The 24,201-nt window shown below is 39.4% G+C and overlaps 1 protein-coding gene across 1 annotated transcript; it reads left to right on the top strand.

Moving 5' to 3' along the window:
- RNF13 (ring finger protein 13) lies at nucleotides 1-23,437 on the top strand. Its single transcript, XM_003209262.3, has 9 exons — nucleotides 1-146; nucleotides 2,715-2,795; nucleotides 4,881-5,006; nucleotides 8,065-8,152; nucleotides 11,643-11,733; nucleotides 11,882-11,987; nucleotides 14,629-14,722; nucleotides 21,219-21,299; nucleotides 22,010-23,437. Exons 1-9 carry the CDS (start codon nucleotides 33-35, stop codon nucleotides 22,372-22,374), a joined length of 1,146 nt encoding a protein of 381 aa, XP_003209310.1. The 5' UTR covers nucleotides 1-32; the 3' UTR covers nucleotides 22,375-23,437.
- Nucleotides 23,438-24,201: the final 764 nt, after the last annotated feature.

Genomic DNA, 24,201 nt, shown 5'->3' with positions numbered 1-24,201 from the left:
TTCCCCCCTCCCTGTTTTACAGATATTGAAATATGCTGTTGTCAATAGGAATGCTGATGTTGTCTGCCACTCAGATATACACTATTGTGACTGTTCAGCTGTTTGCTTTCCTGAATCTCTTACCGGTGGAGGCAGATATTTTAGCGGTAAGTGTGAGAATATTTTTCTCCTCAGGTGAAATCTGTAGAATTGAATCATCTTCTAAATTAATCTGTTACTGAGTAATGGGTTGTTTGGAAGAGGGTTGCCTTAAGGCTTCAGTTCCATACCAGAATAAACCGTCCATTTTCAAATGATCTGTCAGATGTGTGTGCTCAGATACCCCATGGTGAAAAAACTTCATTCCTTTAAAGTCGTTTAAGAACCTCCAATCTGAACATGTATTCTATGGCATGTTATAAATCTCTTATTTGGTTTAGATAGCAATTTAAGTTTTGATGGTGGATGCCATTTTGTAGGGTACCTCTATCCAAATAAAATAAATAAAATATTCTGCCCATGGCTGGTATTATTTATGTCTGTGCTGGAGCTTCGTCAGTAAAGCTTTTGTGTATGCTGCACCTACAAATATACATATTTTAAATAATGAGAATAATATTTTTCAGGTTTTAAATAGTCTTTGTGTTGTTTGTGATGTAAGGCTGAACTTAACACTCAGTGTTAAGGCTAAGGATGCTCCTATGCTACAATGCGCACTCCATTGGCAGTGGCCATCATTATTTATCTTGTACTTTTACAGAGGAAGCTATGCGTTTGTAGGATAGAAATAATTCAGTCTATTCCACTGAAATAATTCTGTCTATATGCTGTAATATCTGTATTCTCTGCTAGTCACAGTGACATCCAAAATATGTGTTAATATCATGTCATTTAATTTAGGAGAATGGAGTGAAAACCCTTGAAGCAAATGTTTAAATAAAAGTACATAAGATCGTGGTAATGTGGGGTTCATGAATACTCAGTTGTGTTATTTGGGTCATGAAATTGCTACTGCTCTGTGTTATGTTTTGTAGATGAAAAATTTAAGCAGCAGCACAGGTAGATAACTGCTGTTGTGACACTGACGTTGTGTAGTGAAATGTTAAACTTGATTTCTACTCCAGACTTGATCTTTTTTTTTTTCCTTCTAACTTAGCCCACATTTCCTCTGCTCATAATAAAATTTATTTTTATGCTTACTACTTCCTATCTTAGAAAAAATATTTTGAAGCTTACTTTAATTTCTCTGTTTAAGCTTCAGTATGCACTATTCTAAAATAATCGAAAAATGGAGTGGTTTTTATTCTGGGATATTTGGGTAATGACTGGTCTATTTTGAGAATGTCTGTTAAGCAGGATTTGAGAGGATGAAGCAGATACCTGTTAAACCTGTGCTGTTTGAAAAGGAGACAGTAAAATGGTTAGGAGACTTGAAGGCATACAGATAGATTATGATTCTGAAAGACTTCTTGGGTTAATGATTGTCTGGAGGGTAAAGTTCCAGGCAAATCTTTTGGTCTGCCAAGCAAAGAAATTCTTTCTTTACTGGTTTAGGTTTGTGTTTATGCTTCTTTATTCTCACGAGGGATAAAAATAAGTATGTTTTTACCTGACTCTTAGCTTAAATTGAAACTTGTTATTAATTTAGGGGATAGCATGCCTGACATGAGCTCAGGTGAAGGTAGTAAATGAGTGAAAGCTGAGGACAGCTCACTGGCACTATGCTGCATGATTTCAGGATGGAAGATCGGGGGAAAGGTTGTATGAAGCAGGCTGATTGCACAAAACAAGTGCCTTTCCTTTGAGCTAAGCTCCATTGCTACCTTTTCTCCTTCCACCTTAGTAAAGTCTGTGGAAAGGGAGCTTCTTTGAAATCTTTTTCAAATCTTTTTCCTTTGAAAGAATTAAGATAGATCATGATAGTGTGTTTTTTAAATTTTAATTAGAGTTCCCATATCTAAATCTTGGAATTATGAAATGCCTTCTCCTGAGGTAATTGTGATTCTTTCTTGACTATTATGTGTAACAGTTTTATGATACAATAAGCAGTTACTGTAGAATCACAGCTTTTTCAGGAAACTAATTTTGTTCATTTATTGATTTTTACTTATATTGAGAAGAGATTTCAGCATATGCATGTTCTTTACTTTTTATTGTCTGGATTCTCCATTGCTAAGCAACTCATACAGCTATGAAAGATGTCACGAGGAAGGAGGAAACAAAGCTTCCACTGATTTAAGGTCTTTACAGTATTCCTCTGTTTGGAAGTGAAAGCTCATTGTTTGCGTAAAAGAAAAGTGTAGAGCTGTTGATTTCTATTTTACAAATATGGTGATATCTGAGTTGTAGGCGGAGATTTAATGCCCAGGGTTGTTACTTACTAAATAATTCCTTATTTTGACAACTGGATAAGAAAAGAATGAAGTTGCTATGTGAGTGAACGACCAGTGCAGAAGTAACTTTGTGGCTTCATTGATGCGCTTTCAAAAGGTCCTATCTCTGATAAATATTTTAGTCTTTAAAAAATAAATAAATAAACAAAAGTTTTTGTTTTTGTTTTTACTCCTGTTCATGGAATCATGGAATGGCTTGGGTTGGGAGAGACCCCAAGGATCAACTTCCAACTCCCCTGAAACAGGCAGGGCCACCAACCTCTAGACTTAATACTAGACCAGCCTGCCCAGGGCTCCATCCCGTTGCAAACCTGAATTTTCTTTAAATCTTATTTCTTGTAGTATAACTTCGAAAATGGAACCCAGACCTTTGATGATCTACCTGCCAGATTTGGCTACAGACTTCCAGCAGAAGGCCTGAAGGTATTTTATAAACAAATAAAAACACAAATCCATGTCCTATTCTGCATGTCTACTGTAGTTTACACATTTCAAATGTAAGGTGTGTAGATGAATGAAATTCACAATAGGGAGATCTTGCTGAAGATGAAATGGAAGGGTCCTGTTTATGAGGAAGGATGAACAAATGTAGCTTTCATAGGCAGTGATGAAAAGACAAGTTCTGCTTTTTCTGGATGGCTAAGGTAGTAGACATCCATACATTCTGATGGCAGTAGTAAGTAACTGATGTAAAGAAAAAACCTCACTTTCCTCTGTATAAAATAAAATAGAGGAGGTAATAAGTAAATTATCCTCTGAGATACCATAAGTTTATGGTTGAGATTTTGTAGCTGAAGCTTTTTCCAAATACTGTCAATTCCAGGAAAATGCTTATGCTGCCTGTTTTCTGCTTGCCTGATAAAAGTATCTTTGCAGTGATGTGAACCATTTACCTTCTGTAGGATCACATTCTGACAGTCAGGACTGGTAAGGTTGTTCATTCCAGATAAACCTTCTTTTTGGCTCTTCTGTACTTGAAATTATCATCTTGAAAGGCGGTTTAGCATAGCCATCCAAACAGTTTAATTCTTATACAAAGTTTACCCTTCATTATTTTTATTTATTATTATTATTACAGAAGTGGCTGCAGAGAGTCAGGCTCAATGCAGTACCTTTGGCCGTTGCTTTTAACAGTGTATGAGTAAATATTTCTGATTAAGATGTATTTGCATTTATTTTGTGTAAGAGTTCTAAGCCGTAAACATAATTTGTGTGCCTGTGGAGATGATGAATAGCAGATGAGGGCAGAGAGCTGCTTTCCATTTCTTTCTGTCTGTGACATGGAAGGCCTTAAGATCTGGCTGTGAGACATCGTTGGTGTTGCAATGCTTGTGAGTTAAAAAAAATAGGCAAAAATGAAGCTGATGTGGTCATACAAGACTGGATTGCTTTTCGACTGTATGGTGTCCTCATCACAGTGAAGAATAAACTAATGTAAGAATTTGTCTAACAATAAAAATTTGTCTGCAAATGAAGCTTTAACAGGACTTTCTTTTCATGCCTAGCGAGATTTGTTATGGGGAGAAACGTAGGTAAAGCTAGTATTGTTTACTGACTAAATTGAGAAGCAGAGCGATTAAGTGATTTGCCCTAGGAGTGAGCCAATTTAATACATCAAAAATAGCTGTAAGGAGCTTGGCCTCTAACCTTTTTAACTATTGGAACTTAACTAAGATAGATGTGGTCACCTGTGTAGAAGTAAAAATGAGTTCAAGTGCAACAATTCCTTTGCATTTCGATTGTCATTACAGACTAAATTAAATCTTGCGTGGGCCTTGGGCTGTGATGACACCCATGGATAATTCCCTTGCAGAGCTGACCTGTGACAATTTGAGTTTGTGTCTACATCCCTCAGATTTTTTGAAAGTTTGGTCCACAGCTTTGTACAGAAGCATATCCTGTGACATAACTGTGCTTGAGACCGGACTGCCTTTTTTTTCTCTCTCTCAAATAGATGGTGATGAGTGAGCTTTATTCAAAGGGGAGTTCTACACATGTGGCACTTAAAGTGTAATCTATATGGGGAATAATGGTTTGCATGACCAGATTTGATCAGACTTGCTGTGTACAGATAACATTTTCATTTTGTTATCCTGGATTTTCTTTCTATACACAACCAGCGTTAATTCTTTTACATTTCAGTTTTATTATTATTCTGAGTATGTCTTAGGACAGTAGTTCCACAATGTTGATGTAGTGCATATGGTCCTTTTTGTACAGGGTAGTACTGCAAACTCCAAGTTAGGAACTTCCGCTGAAATAAGTGGAAAAAACAGCTTTCTTAACTTTCAGATTTTACGGATTTCAATATTTTTATAGATACAAAGATTCTGATAAAAAATTAATAGGGATGTAGCAGAAATCTCACAGTGGTAGAACTGAGTTGATAGTAAGAATTTGCATAGCTATTATTTGAAAATACTGTTTTCTTTCCTTATATTTGTCTGAAAACCGTTTTGTTCAGCTAAAGAGACACAAAGCTGACATTATTCTGTTACTGTTTTTCAGGGTTTCCTAATAAATTCAAAACCAGAGAATGCGTGTGAGCCTATAGCCCCCCCTCCACTGAGAGACAACTCGTCCACTGCTTTTATTGTGTTAATTCGAAGGCTCGAGTGCAACTTCGATATCAAGGTAATGTGTATTTTGTATTTATTTTTCTAAGAATTTGATGGTGCTTAGAAAAATAAGCACAGTTAATAGCAGGGTTGATACTGGTGTGAAAGGGAGGGAGAATTTTATTCTTGTGTGAACAAAAGTTCTAAGGCAAATAAAGCCTTTCGTTATGGTTTAGTTTACAATTACTTGTTCATGAGCCAGCACGTGTGGCAAAGAAAGGTGACTGGCGCTGCAGTTTTGTAATATAAAGCATCTGTTAGCAGTATTTACTTTTCTTGAAGGGAAATCATAGAATCACAGAATGGTTGGGCTGGAAGGGACCTTACTGTCCTTCTTGTCCCCACCTCTTCCATGGCCTGGCAGCCCCCCATCAGCTTGGGCTGCCCAGTGCCCCATCCAGCCTGAGCACCTCCAGGGATGGGGCACTCACAGCTTCCCTGGGCAACAGTGCCAGGGCCTCACTGCCCTCTGAGTGAAAAATTTCCTCCTGACATCTGACCTGAACCTTGTCTCTTAATTTAAAACCATTCCACCTCGTTCTGTCTCTGTCAGTGTAAAAAGTCCATATTCCTCCTTTGCTGCCTTTTCTTGTGCCAGTAGCCAGGGATCACAGAGGAGGTTAGGAAACTGATGTGACCTAAAATCTGTAAGCAGTTTTAATGATTTGTTTTTGTTTTTATAGTCGGACCTTCTTGCAGCTCACAGTAAGACCCCATGAACAATGATAGGGTCACAGTTGATGGGAGGAGAAAACAGTGCCAGGCAAAAACAGGCACTTGTTTGTGAGTGGCAGGATGGGAATTATTTCAGTTAGTAGAACAGCTTGATATTGTCAAGTATTTATAATATTAAAAGATCAACCTGCTTTTGAAGAGGAGTATTCTGTATATTATTTTAAAAATACAAAATTAGAATGATTTCTGTTTGGCTAGAGTATAAGGTTTTCTTGAAAATTAATCTAATATGGGGCAAAAAACTATGCATTAAGAAAGGCAGGACGGTTCAGTTTCATTCTGACTTTCCTAAATGAAAAGGAGATCCAAACATACTCACTGCTGTGTAATATATTTAGTTATGTGAGATTGTGTTTAAAGTTCTCCCCAGATGGTAGGTTCCACAGGAGGTACAGTCTCACTGCTTGTGTTACTTTGCATCAAGCTCTGGAATATTTTGTATTTTATACTTCTAATCTTGTCATGATACATCTGCATGGCTTACTGGCAAAAGGTATAGCTAATGATAATGTACTTTTTACACGTTGTCTTTGCCAATCTGATAGCTGCCCCTAAACTGATGAGACAGTATTAATGCTAATGGAACAGGTCAGAAATTTTGTAGTGAAGTACACTTTTAATCAGAAAAGCAAGTGCTTGTTTGTTAGAAACAACTTCCTTAATTGATTTTAAGATGGCATTTTGACTCTAACCTCAGCTTTTTCTCTCTGATGTTAAATAAAGGAGAATCACATCTCTATTGCGCAGAATCTTGAGAGATTGTTGTTAATGTCATTGCAGCATTGCATTATATAATTGCATACATGTTACAGCATTTAGCTCTGGTATTTGTGGCAGGAAATTCCTTATTTATTTAAGGCTACCAATAAAGAGCCATAACTGTTTCTTTGGTGGTTTTCTTTATTGTTGTTGTGTATGAATCTTTACTGGGTCAGAAATGAGAGTATTGGGAGATCTTCACATCTAGTGATTTCTTACAGGAAAAATCATGTATCAGTAGGAGAATAGCAGTAGTTTGGAAACAAGTAGAAGCAATTAAAAGCCTTTGGGAATTTGTCTTCTCAGCTGTATACCTGATATTTACGGCTGTTTGTGTTGGTGATCAGAACTGGAATGAGCTCGTCAATAGGGGGATACTATGCTTCGAACTCTAGCACAATTCTTTTCTCAAAAAAGTTTCCCAAGCCTGCGCTTACTGTCTGGACTCAGGATCTTGAGATGTGTTGTTGACTTCTTATAGGGATCGCTGCGTATTTTCTACATATGAAACATTTAGCAGTGTAAGCTGAAAGTTGTGCTGCGCACTTTCTTAGAATAATCTTGGTTTTTATGTCATTTAAATAAATGATATCTTAGTATATTAAAACTATTCCTCTTTGGGCACAAAGCCCAGCTGTTTAATCAATGGATATACAGATGGTATATAGTCAATAGATATACAGATGGTGTATATCATCTGTATATATATCCAGGAGCTTGGCTAATATAATTTATATTGGAGAAATGAGAGAAAGTCACTCACCCTGTCCTGGGCTCACAAGATAACTCCTGATGGAGCAGATCTCCAGAGAGATCCTTCCCCACTGACAGTCAGCTCTTAAATGGCTCTAGGAGAGGTGCAGCCAGGCTCCACCCCTTCCTGCAGCACAGGTGATTTCACTTGTGCTCCCGTGGCTGACTCATTGCTCGCCTCAGGTGATCAATCAAAGGTTCAGGCCGTGATTCAGCAGCCCCATACACCAGCAAATACACTGTTAAACATTGCATCATAGTTTTGGCCAAAATCCAGCCATGCATTTATGTTTACACCTAAAACTGGTATATGTATATGTATATATATGTGTGTGTGTGTGTATGTATGTATATGTATGTATATATGTGTGTGTGTGGGTGTGTGTGTGTATATATATGTATGTATGTGTATATATATATATAAAATGTATGTGTGTATATAAAAAAAATATTGTAACTTCTCAAGGTGTCTGTACTTGCCAGTAATATTATTATACAGATGGCACTCTGAAGAATGTAATTGTTGGGTAGAGTTGATTGCTATTTTCTTGTAGTGGAAAGTTACCATGCAATAAAAGACCATCTCCTGAATCTGTATCATCATATCATTGATATGTATTCTAAAAATGAGTTAATTCTTTAGTTCTAGTGCACAGTTAGTGTTTGTTTCTTTGGGGCCCTGGGTAATGAGGATGATTTTATTTTCAAGGTGATACTTGTTTTGTAAGCGAAAACAAAATTGTGCTAATGTTTATAGCTTCCTGCAAATATACCTGGTGTATTTTGAAGTACTGTTCTTTGTAACAAATACTTTGTATGGCTTACAGGTTTTAAATGCACAGAGAGCTGGATACAAGGCAGCTATAGTTCACAATGTTGATTCTGATGACCTCATAAGCATGGGATCCAACGACAGTAAGTACAGGTATCACTTCTTCTCTCCTGTTTGAAAATCATTTCACCTACCAGAGTGTACAGTATTACATGAGTATTACTGTTCAAAGTATGATGATGAACTGTGACTTCAACAACAACAACAACAACAACAACAAACAAACGCCAACAAATAGGCAAAGACAGACATTAAAAGTAACAACTACCAAAACAAAAAATGTTCCTGCATTGAATGCTTTAAAATAAGAACTGTCGGGATAAGAACATATATGTACTTATGTGTTATTTGTGATCTTAAGTTTGTATGTTCTCTTGAATGTGTCTTTTAATTTATAGTTCAGCTCTTCTGAGTTAAATGGTTTGATTTATGAGATAGGTTTATGTGATTGATGTGGATAATAGCAAAGGCAGCAAACCCAAAAAGCCCCCTACGCTCTTGGAAAGAACTCGTATTTCAGAATATAACTATTTAGTTGTTTCATTTTGCTCTTGCACTGCTGCATGTATTTTTCTATTCCTTGAGCAAGTGGATTCTTACTTTACATGAAATACATATTGCATGTATGTATTTTTCAATTTTTCAGTTTTATCACAGAATCATAGGGTGGCTTAGAAGGGATGTTTTAAGATCATTAGTTCCAACCCCCCACTACAGGCAGGGACACATCCCACTAGCTGGGCCTTCAGGAGGATCCTCTCCATGATCTTTCCAGGCACAGAGGTGAGACTGACTGGCCTGTAATTCCGTGGATTTTTTTTTTTACTTCCTTCTTGAAAATGGGCGTTATATTTCTCCTTTCCTAATCATTAAGAACCTCACCAGACTGCCATGATCTTTCAAATATGATTGATAGTAGCTTGGCATCTGCATCTGTCAGGTCCCTCAGAACGTGTGGATGGATTTCATTGGGTCTCATGGACTTGTGCACCTTCAGGTTCTTTAAATGGTCTTGAACCTGATCTTCACTTAAAGCTGACAGATTTTCCTTCTCAAAGTTCTTACCTTTGCTTTCTGCAGCTTGGGTGGTGTGGTGGTGTGGTAAGAGCCCTTGCTGGTGAAGATTGAAGCAAAGAAGTCATTGAGCACCTCAGCTTTCTCTGCATCCTTTGTGACCAGGTTTCCACTTTCCTTCTAGATAGGGCCCACATCATCCCTAGCCTTCCATTTGTCACTGATGTACCTTCTTGTAGAATTTCTTCTTGTTCCTCTTTATGTGCCTGGCTAGATTTAATTCTGTCTGTGTTTTAGCTTTCCCAGACCTGATCCCTGACTGCAGAACAGCTTCTTTGTAATAATCCCAGATAACCCATTCCTGCTTCCATTCCCTATAGACCTTCTTTTTGTATGTCAGTAAGTCCAAGAGCTCCTTGTTGATCCATGGAGGCCTCCTGACATTCTTGCCTGCCTTCCTTTTTCTCAGGATGCATTGATTCTGGACATGGAGGAGATTGTCCTTAAATACTGACCAATTTTCTTGGGCCCCTCTTCCCTCCAGGACTTTGTTCCGTGTCACCCTGCCAAGCTGTTCCCTGAAGAGTTCAAAGTCTGCTCTCCTGAAGTCCAGAGTAGCAAGCTTGCCATGCATCATCTTTGCCCAAAGGATCTTGGTCTTCCCCATTTTGCAACCGAGGCTACCCTTTAGCTTCACATTACTCACGCTCCCCTCCTCATTGGTGAAGACAAAATTCAGCATAGCAACTTTTCATATGGGTTTCTGTACCACTTGGAAGAGGAAATTATCAACGTGTTCCAGGAACCCCTAAAATTTCTGGTGCCCTGCTGTGTTGTCCCTTCAACAGATACTGTGGTGGCTGAAATCCCCCACAAAGACTGTGTTTTGTGAACATGAAGCTGCTCCTATCTGTTTATAGAGGGCCTCATCCACTTGGTCTTCCTGGTCGGGTTGCCTGTAACAAACTCCCACCACGATGTTTGCTTCCTCTGCCTTCCCTTTAACCCTAAGCCATAAGCTCCTCATCTGTCCCTAGGTGGAGCTCCATGGACTCCAGCTGGTTGTTGATGTAGAGGGCAACACCCTAACCCCTTTTTCCCCTGCGTGTTTTTCCTAAACAGTTGATATCTGTCTGTTCCTACATTCCAGTCATGAGAGCCATCCCACCACATCTCAATGATGCCAATGACATCATAGTCCTGTAAGCACATGCACACCTGCAGCTCTTCCTGCTTGTTTCCCATCCTCCATCCATTGATGTACAGGCATTTGAGATGGTCTCCCATTGAGGCTGATTTACCAATTGGAGTTCCCTTATCCTGCACCTTTGATGCTGTCTTTACTGGCCTGTGATCCAACTCCAGGTCCAAGGCATCCATCACCATCATCAGCCTCAAAGTGGAATGGTTTGAGGAGCCCTGCCCTGACAACTATTGTTTAAAGCCCTTCTGATTAAATTGGAAAGCTTGTTCTATTACTAGCTGTTCTGACTTAACCTTTCTTGGAGTGGTTCTACTCAGAACACTGTTGTACTCTGTAGTCAAAATGATGTTTTGATTTTATGGTATGTGTTTTTTGTCTAAAACACTGTTCTGATTTTCTCTAAGGAGTTTCTTTATTTTTTATCTGATTTTTGAAGGTTATTGAATGTGCAGCAAGAACATAAATGGGAAGAATCAAAACTCTTTCAAAGTAGAAACACTACTGAGCATACTAGGAAATTAACATTCAAACTAAGTGGAAGTTGAGTATTCCAGAAAGCTATGTGAATATGGTTTTAATGAGTGCTCAACGCATGTGAAACTTATTTTCGGGTTTCACTCTGAAATCAACTGTAGAACAAGATACAACACTTGAGCAGAGTGAAGAGACATAGAGCGATGTGTGCTTTTGCTTGTGGAACCTGGATACTTTGATGTTGGCTTAGAGGTGCAGATAAACATAGATTGAAGCCTAGGAAGTAAATTTTCTAGAATAGGGACTTTTATCTTTAGATAATTTTTCATTTGAGTTTCATCCTCTGAGCTTACTATTAATCTTCATTAGTAACTGGAAAAGGGAGAGATACTTCCATTTGGTTTCTTGAAACTGAAGTAAAGATGTGGAATTTGTTCTGCTTTTTGACCTTTCCAATGTGTGTGTTAATGGTTAGGGTGGAAAGAACGAAAGAATGTGACTAAAATGTACATACCAGATCATAAAATGTAAGTTGCCTGAAATTTTGGATAATATGTAACATGACTCAGTAAGAACTAATGCTCTAGTTAAACATACTCTGATGATGCCTGTTTTTGTCAGAATACTTTTTTTATGCTACCTTTAAATGCAATTAATAATTTTGATTTATATATACCTGCAGTAATGCCTGTAAATTATTCAGTAGGAAAAACATGCTTATGTGACATAAAAAAATTTAGCATACATGTGCATCAGTCTGTGTTATTACATTAAAATATATCCTCCTGTTGCGAGAGTGTCATAATGTTTGAGTTTTAACATCCTAAGAGTGCCCATACAGTGTCTATAACAGCGGTTTTATTATTCTCCTTTTTATACAGTTGAAATTTTAAAGAAGATAGACATTCCTTCTGTCTTCATTGGGGAAGCATCAGCTAATTCTCTTAAAGAAGAATTTACATATGAAAAGGGGTAAGTTATTTTGTGACTTGATTTGCTGTTGATTGCACTGAAATGTGTACTAATCCTGGTTGTTGTTTTTCTTTTGTTGTATTTATTCTTTAATTCACATTTCATTGTTTTCTAACATTTCTAGAAACTGTTATCTTTCTCTCTACAGTGGCCACGTTGTGTTGATCCCAGAGTTCAGTCTTCCTTTGGAGTACTACTTAATCCCTTTTCTAATAATAGTAGGGATCTGCCTTATTCTCATTGTCATATTTATGGTAAGTTCCTCTGTTTAGTAACATCCTTTCTCACAAACAGATAGTCATAGAATTGTCACTTACTGAAGTTAAATTAGGTGATATAGTAAAGGAGCAGTGAAAGCTTCGTGTGCTGTATGTAACTGTACTGTTGTTACCTGTAATTCTTTATTGTTCTTAGTATGATAATCAGAGACTTTTGGAAAAGGAAAGTCAGGAGACATTAGGAGGTTCTACCTACTGTGTAACTGCTTACAGAGAACTGGCCTCACTGGTACTCATATCACTGCACTTTTCCCTTTTCACTCCACAAAGAACAGTGTGCGTTCTCATACACTGAGTCCCACTTTGCTAACCTGGTGTTGCTTAATTAATATTAGTCTCACTGTTCCACAAGACGGGTCTCGCGCTGTTTTTTCGCACAGGTATAGTAATAGCCAGCAAGCTCAGAGCCTATTACAGTATACAGTATATATCTTGCAGCATATATGCTACCTACAGAGGATTTCAATTGGGCACGTTGCTAGCAGGAGCAGGGAGGTGATCATCCCCCTGTACTTGGCACTGGAGTACCTTGAGTACCATGTTCAGCGTTAAGTCCCTCGCTACAAGAAAGACATGGAGGCCTTCAGTGTGTCCAGAGAAGAGCAGTGAAGCTGTGAGAGGTCTGGAGCACAAGTCTTAAGAGGAGCGGCTGAGGGAACTGGGATTGTTTAGTCTGGAGAAGAGGAAGCTCCAGGGAGACCTTATGGCTCTCTGCAGCTCCCTGAAAGGAGGTTGTGGCAATGTGGGGGTTGGCCTCATCTCCCACGTAACTGACAATAGGATGAGAGGGAATGGCTTCAAGTTGTGCCTAGGAGGTTCTGGTTAGATATTAGGAAAAAGTTTCTTCTCTGAAGGAGTAGTCAGGCACTGGATTGGGCTGCACAGCAGGTGGTGAAGCCACCGTCCCTGGAAGTGTTCAATAAACATCTAGTTGAGGTACTGAGGAACACAGTTTAGTGGGGAAATATTGATGATCGATAGATGGTTGGACTGGGTGACCTTGGAGGTCCTTTCCAACCTTTGTGATTCTATGGTTCCATGATCTCTGCCCAAATTGCGAGATTTTTTAATTCTTTTGATTAAAAAAAGGCATCAATTGCTCCATAAAATTTTCTTGAAATATTTCTTTCTGTGTTAGTGTTGCTTACGCTACCAGTTGTGTATTTGGTTGAAATTCATGAGCACGTTTGGAGTCAAAATCGTGGCAGCTCTCAAAAAACCATGGAGAAGTGATCAATTAGAGAAAATGTAAAATCCACCAGTGTTTTCACTGACCTTCTGACCTCAACCATTCCTCATTATCCCACAAGACTGATCTTTAGAACTGCAGGTGCTCCTCTCATCCTGAAGATAGCAGTTTGCCACAGCAAATGTGTGTGGTAACTGCTGAGTCCCCACCTGAACCACTAATGGAGCACCTGGGGAAAGGACCCGGTGAGCCCTGGGAGCTCAGGTGAAGACAATTCAGTGGTGTGAGTGGAAGGGGTGCAGCCTGGCTGCACCTCCCTTAGCCTCCATCTAAGGGCTGACTGCCACTGGGGAAGGATCTTTTTATGGAGATCCCTCCTTTGTGGAGTTTTACCCTGTGAGCCTAGATCTTTGGAGACCAGTGAGCAATCCTTTTTTTCCTTCTAGCACCTTTCTGTTGCATTAGTCCCTTTGTCATTACATCTCTTATATTACTGTTCCATTGTGTTGACTTTCTGATTGTAACAAGATGCAGTATTAAAAATATTGCAGGGATGAGACAAATTTCTAAAGTGTTTGCATTCAGGGCACAAGTGATTTCTCTGAGCAGAAGCCATAGATGCAGATTCTCTTAAACTTAGCTTTTAAGAGCTTAAGAGCTGGACTTTTTTTTTTTTTTCTTACTCTGAATTAAAACAATCTTTTATTTAATATGTGACTTTGAAAGTTGTGGTATCCTATTGATACAAATTCTGAGTAAGTATAAAGGGAAGACTACTTGTGCAATGTGAAATAAACATTTCTGTAATATCAGTGTTCACTGTGCTTCTGTCAGCCACAGTTTAGCCACTTGTCAGCGTGCTTGCCTTGGTTAAGGCCACTTTTTTTGTCATATTTGAAAAACAAAGTCATGTTACATGTCAGGATTAGAAACTGAATGGAAATGGGAGTAAGGACTACTAACAAAATGGAAACAATTGAAGTAAATCTCTACCCTGTTCCCCAGACTGCAGTGTAAAAACAGGACTGATGAACATGGGAATAATCCTCAAAGAGAACTCATCATAATTTAAAACTGCTGTTAGCAAAACTAGTCAAGCTTTATAAATTTCATTTAGCCCTGAATTATGCCTCTATGCCACTATACCTCAGTAGGAGATTGCAATAATAGCCACTATTTCATAGAGAGAATATTATTCTTACTTTCTTCTTTTCCAAAGAAACTTCTGTATATTCCCTTTCAAGTGCTGTGGTAATCAGGGATGTCCTTTAGGCTTTGTTTGTCTTCATCCTTGAGATGAGAGAAGAGGTGATTCAGCTTGAGCATCAGTTCCTTTTTTGACAAAGGCTCTCAAGTCAAAATCTTTACTGTTCTTTTGTTGTTCTGACTTACCATTCACACTGTCTTCCTCGTGTCTCATGTTTCCAGATCACAAAATTTGTGCAAGACAGACATAGGGCAAGAAGGAATCGGCTGAGGAAGGATCAGCTGAAGAAACTTCCCATACACAAATTTAAGAAAGGCAAGTGGATTGTTTTTTTGGTCTAATTAGAACATACAAAATTAGAATACAAAAAATCCGTAATTGGGGGATTTTGGAGATAATTTTGAGTATGTGAGAAATAATAATGGAGTTTGGGTGAAAGTGCACACAAAAAGGTATCTTGACCTTGCTCTCACTGGAATAGAGTTCTAACATTTCCTCAGCAGAAGTGGAGTGGACACCACACGTGTGCTGTGGGTGAAAACATTTCACAAAGTCTGTACAGAAATTCCTCAAATCTTCCTTGCTGCTCTCTCTTTAACAATGACAACAGCAATCAGTCACTGTGCTAGATTATACCTGTAATTTATCTAGAATTGGATAAAAACTAATGGTATGTAAGATTCCTGATGCTATAGACAGTGTAAAAGCAAAGCTGTCTCGTGGGTTTAAATGAACTGCTTTTCCAAAGGCATGTTCCTTTCATTCAATTGCAGTACTTTTGTGAGGGCGAGTGATTCAAATTGAGTGCCAAAGTTTTTGTTATTGTGATTCTTAATTATTTGTATTCAAGACAGAACAATGAGATAAGAAATAAATCTGTAGCAAGTTTATTTTATTAATTAAATTTTTAAAATGTCCTGCGTCATTCTCTGTAGCAGTCTGTTGGCTTTTAAAAGTAGAAAAAATTATATTGTTTTAAAATCTTACCATCCAGTTGCTTTTATGAATGATCTATTACAACCTATGAGAAGAAAAGCTGGAAAGAGTACTGAATTGATTTCTACGTAACACATGTCAACAGGGATTTGCCCAGGCATCAATACCACATTAGAGGATATGCTTGGATTCAAGGATAGAACTGCTTACCATTCTTTGCCCTTGATAAAGCCACCCTGCATTATTAATAACGCTGCTGTCAGTTTGTGCAAAGCAGGTGTTCAGTTTGAGTGGATGCAGGTTTCTGTATGTTAGCCTCATTTGAGGGGAAAAAAGCAAAAAACCAACTGGACCCCAAAAAACCCTTAAAAGTGATAATGCTATAATGATCTGTTGCTACGGATTTAAAATTAATTCTGAAAAAGATTATCATGAGCCAGTGAATATTAACTTTGCTTCCTCTTAGTGATTCCCTCTGAAAATTAATTGTAACAAAAATACAAAAAAAAAGAGAACAGTAGAAAAGAAAAATCCAAGAACAAGAAATCCATCAGTATGTGGCTTCGAGAAAGTCATTTAATGTGTTTGTCAGATAATCGTGTGCATGTGTGCAGTGCAATAACCATCTCAGGATTATATGACTAAGTAGCAAGTGCATGAAAATAACTTACTTGGTGTTTTCCTTATGCTTCCTCTTTCTTTTTGCTGAATCTTTCACAATATGAATTGTTCAGAGCTCAGTTGGTCGTAAAGCGAACCTGGCTTATCCAAGTAATGATTGCATTCAGTGATTTACATAAAACAGAACAGAAAGCTTCTATACTTTCTTCAAGAGTTTCTGCACCTGGCCTATGTTAGTATGAGCAGTTTTGCACAGAATGGTGTCAGCACAGTTTGCATAATACTGTGGGCAGTTCCATGCACCACAATATTGGAAGGGCACAAAGCTATTAGAGCCCAAGGGAGGGCTACAAAAGTGGGAAGGGTCTGAAGGGCAAGGAGTGTGAGGACTGGACTGGTCCCTGGGTTTGTTCAGCCCAGAGAGGATGACACTGGTGGCTTCATGGTGGCCTGCAGCTCCCTCCTGTTCCTCAGCTGAGGGCAGTGGGCATGGATGGGCTCCTCAGGGCAGCAGGTCACAGCCCTGAGCTGCAGGAGCTCAAGGAGCATTTGCACGCTATTCTCAGATGTGATATTTTGGTGCTATGTGGAGTCAAGCTGGGCTCTGTGGTCCACGTGGGTCCCTTACAGCTCAGGATGTTCTGTGATTCTGTGTTAATATTGATGGACGTGATTAAGTTGGGTCCTAAATCAGCCTAAAAAAAGTGTTTAGAAAGCACTATTATTCTCTCAAACAATAATTATTCATCTACTGTAAATTATTTAGTGTTAAGTAATTTGGTGTTTGAAAGTTCACAGAATGACAGGATTGCAGGGATTAGAAGGGACCTCAAGAGATCGAGTCCAGCCCCCCTAGCAAAGCAGGTACCTACAGTAGGTTGCACAGGTAGGTGTCCAGGCTGGTCTTAAGTATCTCCATAGAAGGAGACTCCACAGCCTCTCTGGGCAACCTGCTCCAGTGCTCCATCAGCCTTACAGTAAAGAAGTTATTTCTGATACACTGCTGCTAGCTAGAGTAGAAGCTAAAAAAGCATCATGTAAAATCATTAAGTGACTATTTCCCCAATTGGCTCCAAAGCACAATTACACTTATGAGCACTTGCAAGTTAAGCTTAAGTTAACTGCTTATGAAAATTCTCCTGACTTCAGTGCATGTTGTTAATTCATGTGATACTTAAATTACTTACAGTCCATGTAACGTAATATAGATATATCCTACTCGGAAAAACATGCTTTGGCATTTGGACAAATTTGTGTATTCTGTGGGCAGTGGAGTACAGCAGACACCCGCTAGGTACCAGGTAAACATCCTAAACATCCATACTTTGTGAGAATATATTTAGTTTGACAGTGTGCTGGAAAGAAACAGATATTTGCCAAAAAGAAGAAAGGACTGCACTGAATCAAAAAATGGTAAATGTTTGCATCTTTTTAAAAAGAAAGATATTTGCTCTTCCTACTGATTAGCTCTACTGAGATGAGCGTGGAACTGAACTTCTGAATAATGATTTTATAAATTATTGTGGCAAGTGAATTAACTATATATGCAGTTGAGTTTTATCCTCAATACTGATGTCACAGAAGATTCTAGGCACTTTCATTGAAAGCTAATAGATAGCTAATAGATGTTATACCCTGTGGTTTCTATAAAGTTCTTTGTATGGGATTTTGGAATTGCTATACCCTCAAGACTTGGAGCTGTTAAGTGTTTTAAGTCTGAAATAAGAGCTTAATTTTGGGTAGTCAGCCTTGTGTGTACATTGGGGGGAAAAATAGCTCTGTGTGTTGGGGGATGAGCTGCTGGAGAGGAGCTCTGCAGAGAGGGACCTGGGCGTCCTGGTGGACGACAGGTTGGCCATGAGCCAGCAGTGTGCCCTCGTGGCCAAAAAGGCCAATGGCATTCTGGGGTGCATTAAGAAGAGCGTGTCCAGCAGGTCGAGGGAGGTGATCCTCCCCCTCTACTCTGCCCTGGCAAGGCCTCATCTGGAGTACTGTGTCCAGTTCTGGGCTCCCCAGTACCAAAAAGACAGGGATCTCTTGGAAAGAGTCCAGCGGAGGGCCACAAAGATGGTGAAGGGCCTGGAGCATCTCCCCTATGGAGAAAGGCTGAGTGAACTGGGTCTGTTCAGCCTTGAGAAAAGACGACTGAGAGGGGACCTGATCCAGGTTTATAAATATCTGAGGTGTGGCGGCCATAGCGGTGAGGCCAGTCTCTTTTCAGTGGTATGTGGAGACAGGACGAGGGGAAACGGACATAAGCTGCAGCATAGGAAGTTTTGCACGAATGTGCGTAAGAACTTCTTCACGGTGAGGTGACGGAGCACTGGAACAGGCTGCCCAGGAGGTTGTGGAGTCTCCTTCTCTGCAGATATTCAAGTCTCGCCTGGACGCCTACCTGTGCGACCTGGTGTAGGGAACTGCTTTGGCAGGGGGGTTGGTCTCGATGATCTCTAGAGGTCCCTTCCAACCCCTACAGTTCTGTGATTCTGTGATAAGTAATAGGTTGTATAAATAAATGTTTTTTAGCAAAAACATACTTGAGTATCATGGCTGTTGAGTATTCATGTGCATGTCTTTGTGTGTGGATTGATAGATGTAGAAATTGAAGAAATAATGGTCAGTAGTAGTATCTGAATGGATTTTAAAGATCTGTTCCAGAGTAATTACAGTTCTGTAGTATTCCTAAACTGATTTTTTTTTTTTTCCCTGCAAATGGGATTATAACTGGTCTAATTACTGTTCATTACTGACCCATTTGCCTGATTGCACAGTACAGTGTAGGCTTAATAAAGAAAACTGCCAGAGTCTTGGCAGATTGCGTTTTGGTGCTCATCAGCAGACAACTGTGATAGATATGTGATGGATAATTCTATTTCTGAAAACACTGTATTTATGTCAAGTAAAAGACTTTTGTTTCATTTGCAGTTTATTTAAGCATGATACATAGGTTGCTCCAGAAGTAATGCTTCCTATTTATTTCCATGGAAACTGCAACAGACACAAAGAACACAATAATGCTTTTTGATAGAGCAAATTCTCAGCTACAAAATGCAACTTGTCAACATAGTCACCACCACTGGCAGTGCAAATTCACCAGTGATTAACAAGAACCTGCATGCCTGCTTGTGAAAGTCTGCAGCAGCAGAGGTGACTGCAGTGCAGTCATGAGGTGGAACTTGGAAGTTAATTTGGAAAGTAGCGATGAAGGCAGTGAGACACACAGAAAGTGTACAGGCCTCAGAGTGCTGAGGAGGCTCACTGCTGCGTCAGCTTTGCCTTCCTACCCTAAGCCAGGATCAGGTAATGAAGCTAGAGAAATTCAGCAGATGGACTTCAGCTGATGAGTTTGGCAGGTGCAGGTGAAGCCCTTGGGCTCAGAGCCCGTTCGAACCTACTGTGCAGTAAAAGAAGCCTTGTGAAGTTGGGATGAGGTAGGCCTGGCTGGATACAAGGCCTCGATGAGAACAAGGAAAATGTCTTTGTTGCAGTTAGCCAAAATGCTGTCAGATTCCTGGCCTCTGTGCTTGAGAACTTGAGCCATAGGCCTTGTTGAGAAAACAGTTGCTTTACCATGGTCATTTTTTCTGAACGTGTGTTGTTGCACAGTAACTGTAGGGGTTGGATGGGACCTCTGGGGGTCGTAAAGTCCAACCTCGCTGCTAAAGCAGGTTCTCTACAGTAGGTTGCATTTGCCAGTGAACAAATCTCTCAGGCGTGCCCTGGGATCTCTTGGGCAGTATCTGGGGTGTCCATCGTTTCAGCAGAGTGGGTCGTATATATCATTGGTGCTTCCCTTTGCTACTGAGTGAGTACCAGATAATGTGGATGCAGGCATGCCAGTACCACATGTGGAGCAGATGACTGCACTTGTGACGGGATGTACAAACATGCATTGGATCACCTGATCCTGGAACTAGCCTGTCCCTCAACCAAATGTGTGTTAGTCAAGTGATAAGAAAGCTTGCAGCTCTGTTTGTTGGCACGTGCTTCTGGTCATGTGACAGGGAGGATGCAATGGGATGATGGGCTGAGCCAGCCTAACTTCTTTCTGGCACCCTGTGATTTGGGCATCTCCGCGTGGGCCATTGTCAGGGGAGTGCAGCCCTGGCTCGCTGCTGCGGTTCTGGACTGTGTTAGCAAAGATCATCTGTCTAACGCGCTTATGGCGTAGTAACAGCATATCCATACATGCAGGTGGAATAAGTTATGCTGAAGTTTCTGTTGCACTACGGTACCTCCACCAAGCAACAGTGAAGTTGTGGGATTTCATTTCAGAGCTAAGGAGAGTGATAGTAACATGAACACTGGTGAGTTCACATCTGGAAGGCTGTGTTGAGCAAATGCCCTCTAAGGTGAAGAAGGGACTGGAGCATCTCTCCTGTAAGAAAGGCTGAGACTGGAACTGCTCAGCCTGCAGAACAGCTCATGAGAATACCTCCAGTGTGAATACATGAAGGGAGGGTGCAGAAAGATAGAAACGGCTCTTTTCAGTGGTGCCTGGGACAGGAGGACAGGACAAGTGTTATGTAAATACTGAATTGGAATACTCAGGGCACACATGTTCTGAAGAGAATGTTGATGCTGAGACTTGGTGTGTTTTACAGCTTTGTTTGCAATTAACTTCTGTGTGAAAGAGACATTAACTGCTGCTGTAAATGGAAGCTTCGGAGGGCCAGCATCTTCCAATTGAAAGGATTTGGGCTGATAAGAGACCATATTGTAAAATCCTTTAAAAGGGGGAAAAAAATGCTAAAAATTGTTTACAGTTTGGTCATATCATATGCCACAGCACTACATAATGTCAGTACTGACAACATTGTATCTAGTGGCACAATGATGTAAACTCTCTCATATAACTAAACAGCTTTTATTTATTTTGCTTTATTTTTTCTCTTAAATTTCTCTTTATTTTTTCACTAAAATGTTCTGAATAAGTTATTAGTACCTGTGTGGTAACATGAATCCTAAATTTAAATAATTTCATCTTTCTTTTAATAAGAATGATTGACTGTTGCAGAGAGAACACTTCTCCCAGTTGAAAACATTTTTTATTTTTATTTATGTGATGGGAAAGTGAATGAGCTGTAGCCCTAATAAGGGAATACAGATAGTAAATTAACAACGTAGCACCTAAGAACCTGCCCCTTGCAAGGACAGGAAGAATAATGAAACAGAAAGAGAACCTATTTGTGCATGTTGGGAAAGTCCCATTGCAAATCTTCTGAAGTTAAAATGATTCTCATATGTGCTGTAGGAGACGAATATGATGTGTGTGCCATTTGTCTGGATGAATACGAGGATGGAGACAAGCTCAGAATCCTTCCGTGCTCTCATGGTAAGCAGCTGCACCTCAGGTCTGGTGTTTGCATTAAAATAACTATCTAAAATGCTGTGTCTGGAGATCTAGATTTGTAATATTTATTTATTTACTTACTTATTTTACTGAGTATGGAAATTGGGAAAAGAGTGAGCTTTTTTTGTTGTTGTTGTTTTTGAAAGGAAAAAGGGGCTAACACTACCACTCTGCATTTTTCTCTGGATGTGTATATGAAAAAAATGTTGAGCTTGACACTGTCCCCTAAATGTCTGTATTGAACAGGGAAGCAGATTCTGGAGTTCCCATTTACATACATAAAAGTAGGCTTTCACTTTCTCCAGGACAATCAAACCATGTAACTTTATGACTGGTGACAGAGAGGCTGAATGATCGGATATAGCCTGTCCTCAAGCCATGTAGAGCACTGCCTGGGCTGCACTCAGAACTCAGTGGTGGTGATTTTGTCAAACGTGGCCCATTGCAGGACTGCTGTCAGATCCATGCAGTAATGAGTCTTTGCCTTACTGCTTAGGTCCTAGATCTTCACCTGTTAGGTGTTTTGTACATAAGGATGGGCAGTCCAACTGTCAGAGAATTTCTAAGTAAAATTCTCAGTTGTGAGTTAAATTCTATAATGTTCCTTTTTTACTTAATCTGCTAGATTTCTGTTTCTGTTAAATTGTCCTTCTTAATTAGGTAATAATTACACGTTTTTTGTTTTCTAACAGCATATCACTGCAAGTGTGTGGACCCCTGGTTGACTAAGACAAAAAAAACGTGTCCTGTTTGTAAGCAGAAAGTGGTCCCTTCTCAGGGGGACTCTGACTCTGAGACAGACAGCAGCCAAGAAGAAAACGAAGTATCTGAAAATACCCCCCTGCTTAGACCATTAGCCTCAGTTAGCACTCAGTCATTTGGGGCTCTGTCAGAATCACATTCCCATCAGAATATGACCGAGTCCTCCGAGTACGAGGAAGATGACAATGACAATATTGATAGCAGCGATGCAGAAAATGGAGTGAATGAAGAAAGTGTAGTAGTTCAGCTCCAGCCCAATGATGAAAGGGATTACAGAGTGACAAATACTGTTTGAGACTACTCGTGACGAAAAGTGAATGAATAAAAGAGTTCTTGAGGCTATACAACACAAACGTTTATGTAGGTAATACATTTTAATCCACCTGGTTTCTTCAGTAGGAGCGGTTTATGTAGTTGTTCTATGGTTTGTTTAATCATTACAGGTAGATTTATTTTTGATTCAGGTATTCAGTCACGCTTTGTCTTCTCAAGACAGTTTAACTGGACTCCACAATGCTAATGAATAATGCTAATAGCATATATCGATAAAAATCTCACACAGGCTACTTCAGACGTTAGTATCTGCTGAAATGGGATTTAGATGGAAACAATTTTGTAGCTACAGCTGGGTCATACTGATAGCAGTATTTATTATGCGTACGGTATGTGTTACCCCTTCAGCCCAACAAAAGTCTATTTGCATGTTTGTGTAGAGTTTTCCTAAAAATTGTCACCGCTATCAAAAACAAAACGTAGAACAGGTTCTATATGCTGGTCTATCAAAAGAAAGCAGAAGAGATTCCACTTTCATCATAAAGTAGTGATTCCAGATAATTCTTTGAAGATTGCCACGATAGCTGAGTGTAAGCTGTCCTGCTGAGCAGTTCGTAGGATAAAGAGACTTAGAATATATGTTTAGTTTAAAGTAGTTCACAAAATAAGATCCATTGTTAACACGTTAATTTAGCTTTGTTTGCTACTGCGACGAATGGTCTGTTTGTTCAGTGATGATGTGGGAGCTGGGGGAGGGGGTGACTAAAACAGAGGAGGTTTTGTTCCACATAGAATTTTAGGTAAGTATTCTATTGATCTTCAACTCATATACCTCTTACTGAAGAGCATTTTATGCTACGTTAGTCTGATAAACTGTGTATATAGGCAAATTGTTCTTTTCAAATACCTGATTAACAAAGCTCAGTACTTACCAGTGTATCATGAGAAAAGTAAATTATATACAATGCCTCTGTAACTATGTAGAGAGAAACAAAACATGTATAATCCAAATGCAGAGTTTTTTTTATATGGCCTTGAATAAGGAAAGCTTGAAAGAATGTTAATAAACATGTTTTCCACTTTAAGTATCAAAAGGAATTTATTTAACTCTCACATTACTTAAATCCATTCTGTATTTGCCTGTCTTTATTGGCGTGTGCAGTTGAAGTATTTTTAAAGATCTGTGGTGTGCAATTGTGAACATCCCTTAGTAACACTGACCTGCATTTACCGTGTGTCGCAGCGCAGAGCTGCGTGCTGATAACACGCCGTGCAGTGGGACTGGGCTGCAATGAAAACCTTAATGTTTGCTCCTTTATTTGAGGAGAAGCTTGAATCAGTCCAGGTCTGTATGCGTAACCTGGGGGGGGAGGAAGACCAGAATACTGCTAATATTTTTTCCTGCCCATCACGCTGACACCTTTACAGCTGAAGTGTGTTCTGGAGGTCAGAAAGCACCAAATCCCAAGCTGAGGAGATGACAGGTGAGATGCTTCGCTTTATTGTTACTGATCTAATAGACAGCATGGCTGTGTGCCTGCCTTCCTTAAGCCTACCAATGGAAATCAATTCACAAGGACTGGTAAAGAGCAGAGAGTTTATTTTTCAGAATGATGCACAGCAAAAGGATAATAATGGAAAAAAGATTGATCTTCAGACTACTGCCACTAGCAGTTTATCCATGGGATAAAGACAAACTGTGTTGCAGTGTAAAAAAACTGCTTTGTCTTGCATGTGTCTCTGGTCAAATATCAAAGCTGACTTGTGAAAATTTTCTGTGCTGAAAGATGTCTCCTAAAGTAAGTTCCTGCTGTTACGTGTAATGAGTGCATGTGTTTACTCAGAACCT

The sequence above is a fragment of the Meleagris gallopavo genome, chromosome 11, assembly GCF_000146605.3.
Source record: "Meleagris gallopavo isolate NT-WF06-2002-E0010 breed Aviagen turkey brand Nicholas breeding stock chromosome 11, Turkey_5.1, whole genome shotgun sequence".
In the NCBI taxonomy this organism is placed as follows: Eukaryota; Metazoa; Chordata; class Aves; order Galliformes; family Phasianidae; genus Meleagris; species Meleagris gallopavo.
The sequence above is the reverse complement of the archived record's forward strand: the minus strand, read 5'-3'. Positions and strand labels throughout refer to the sequence as shown.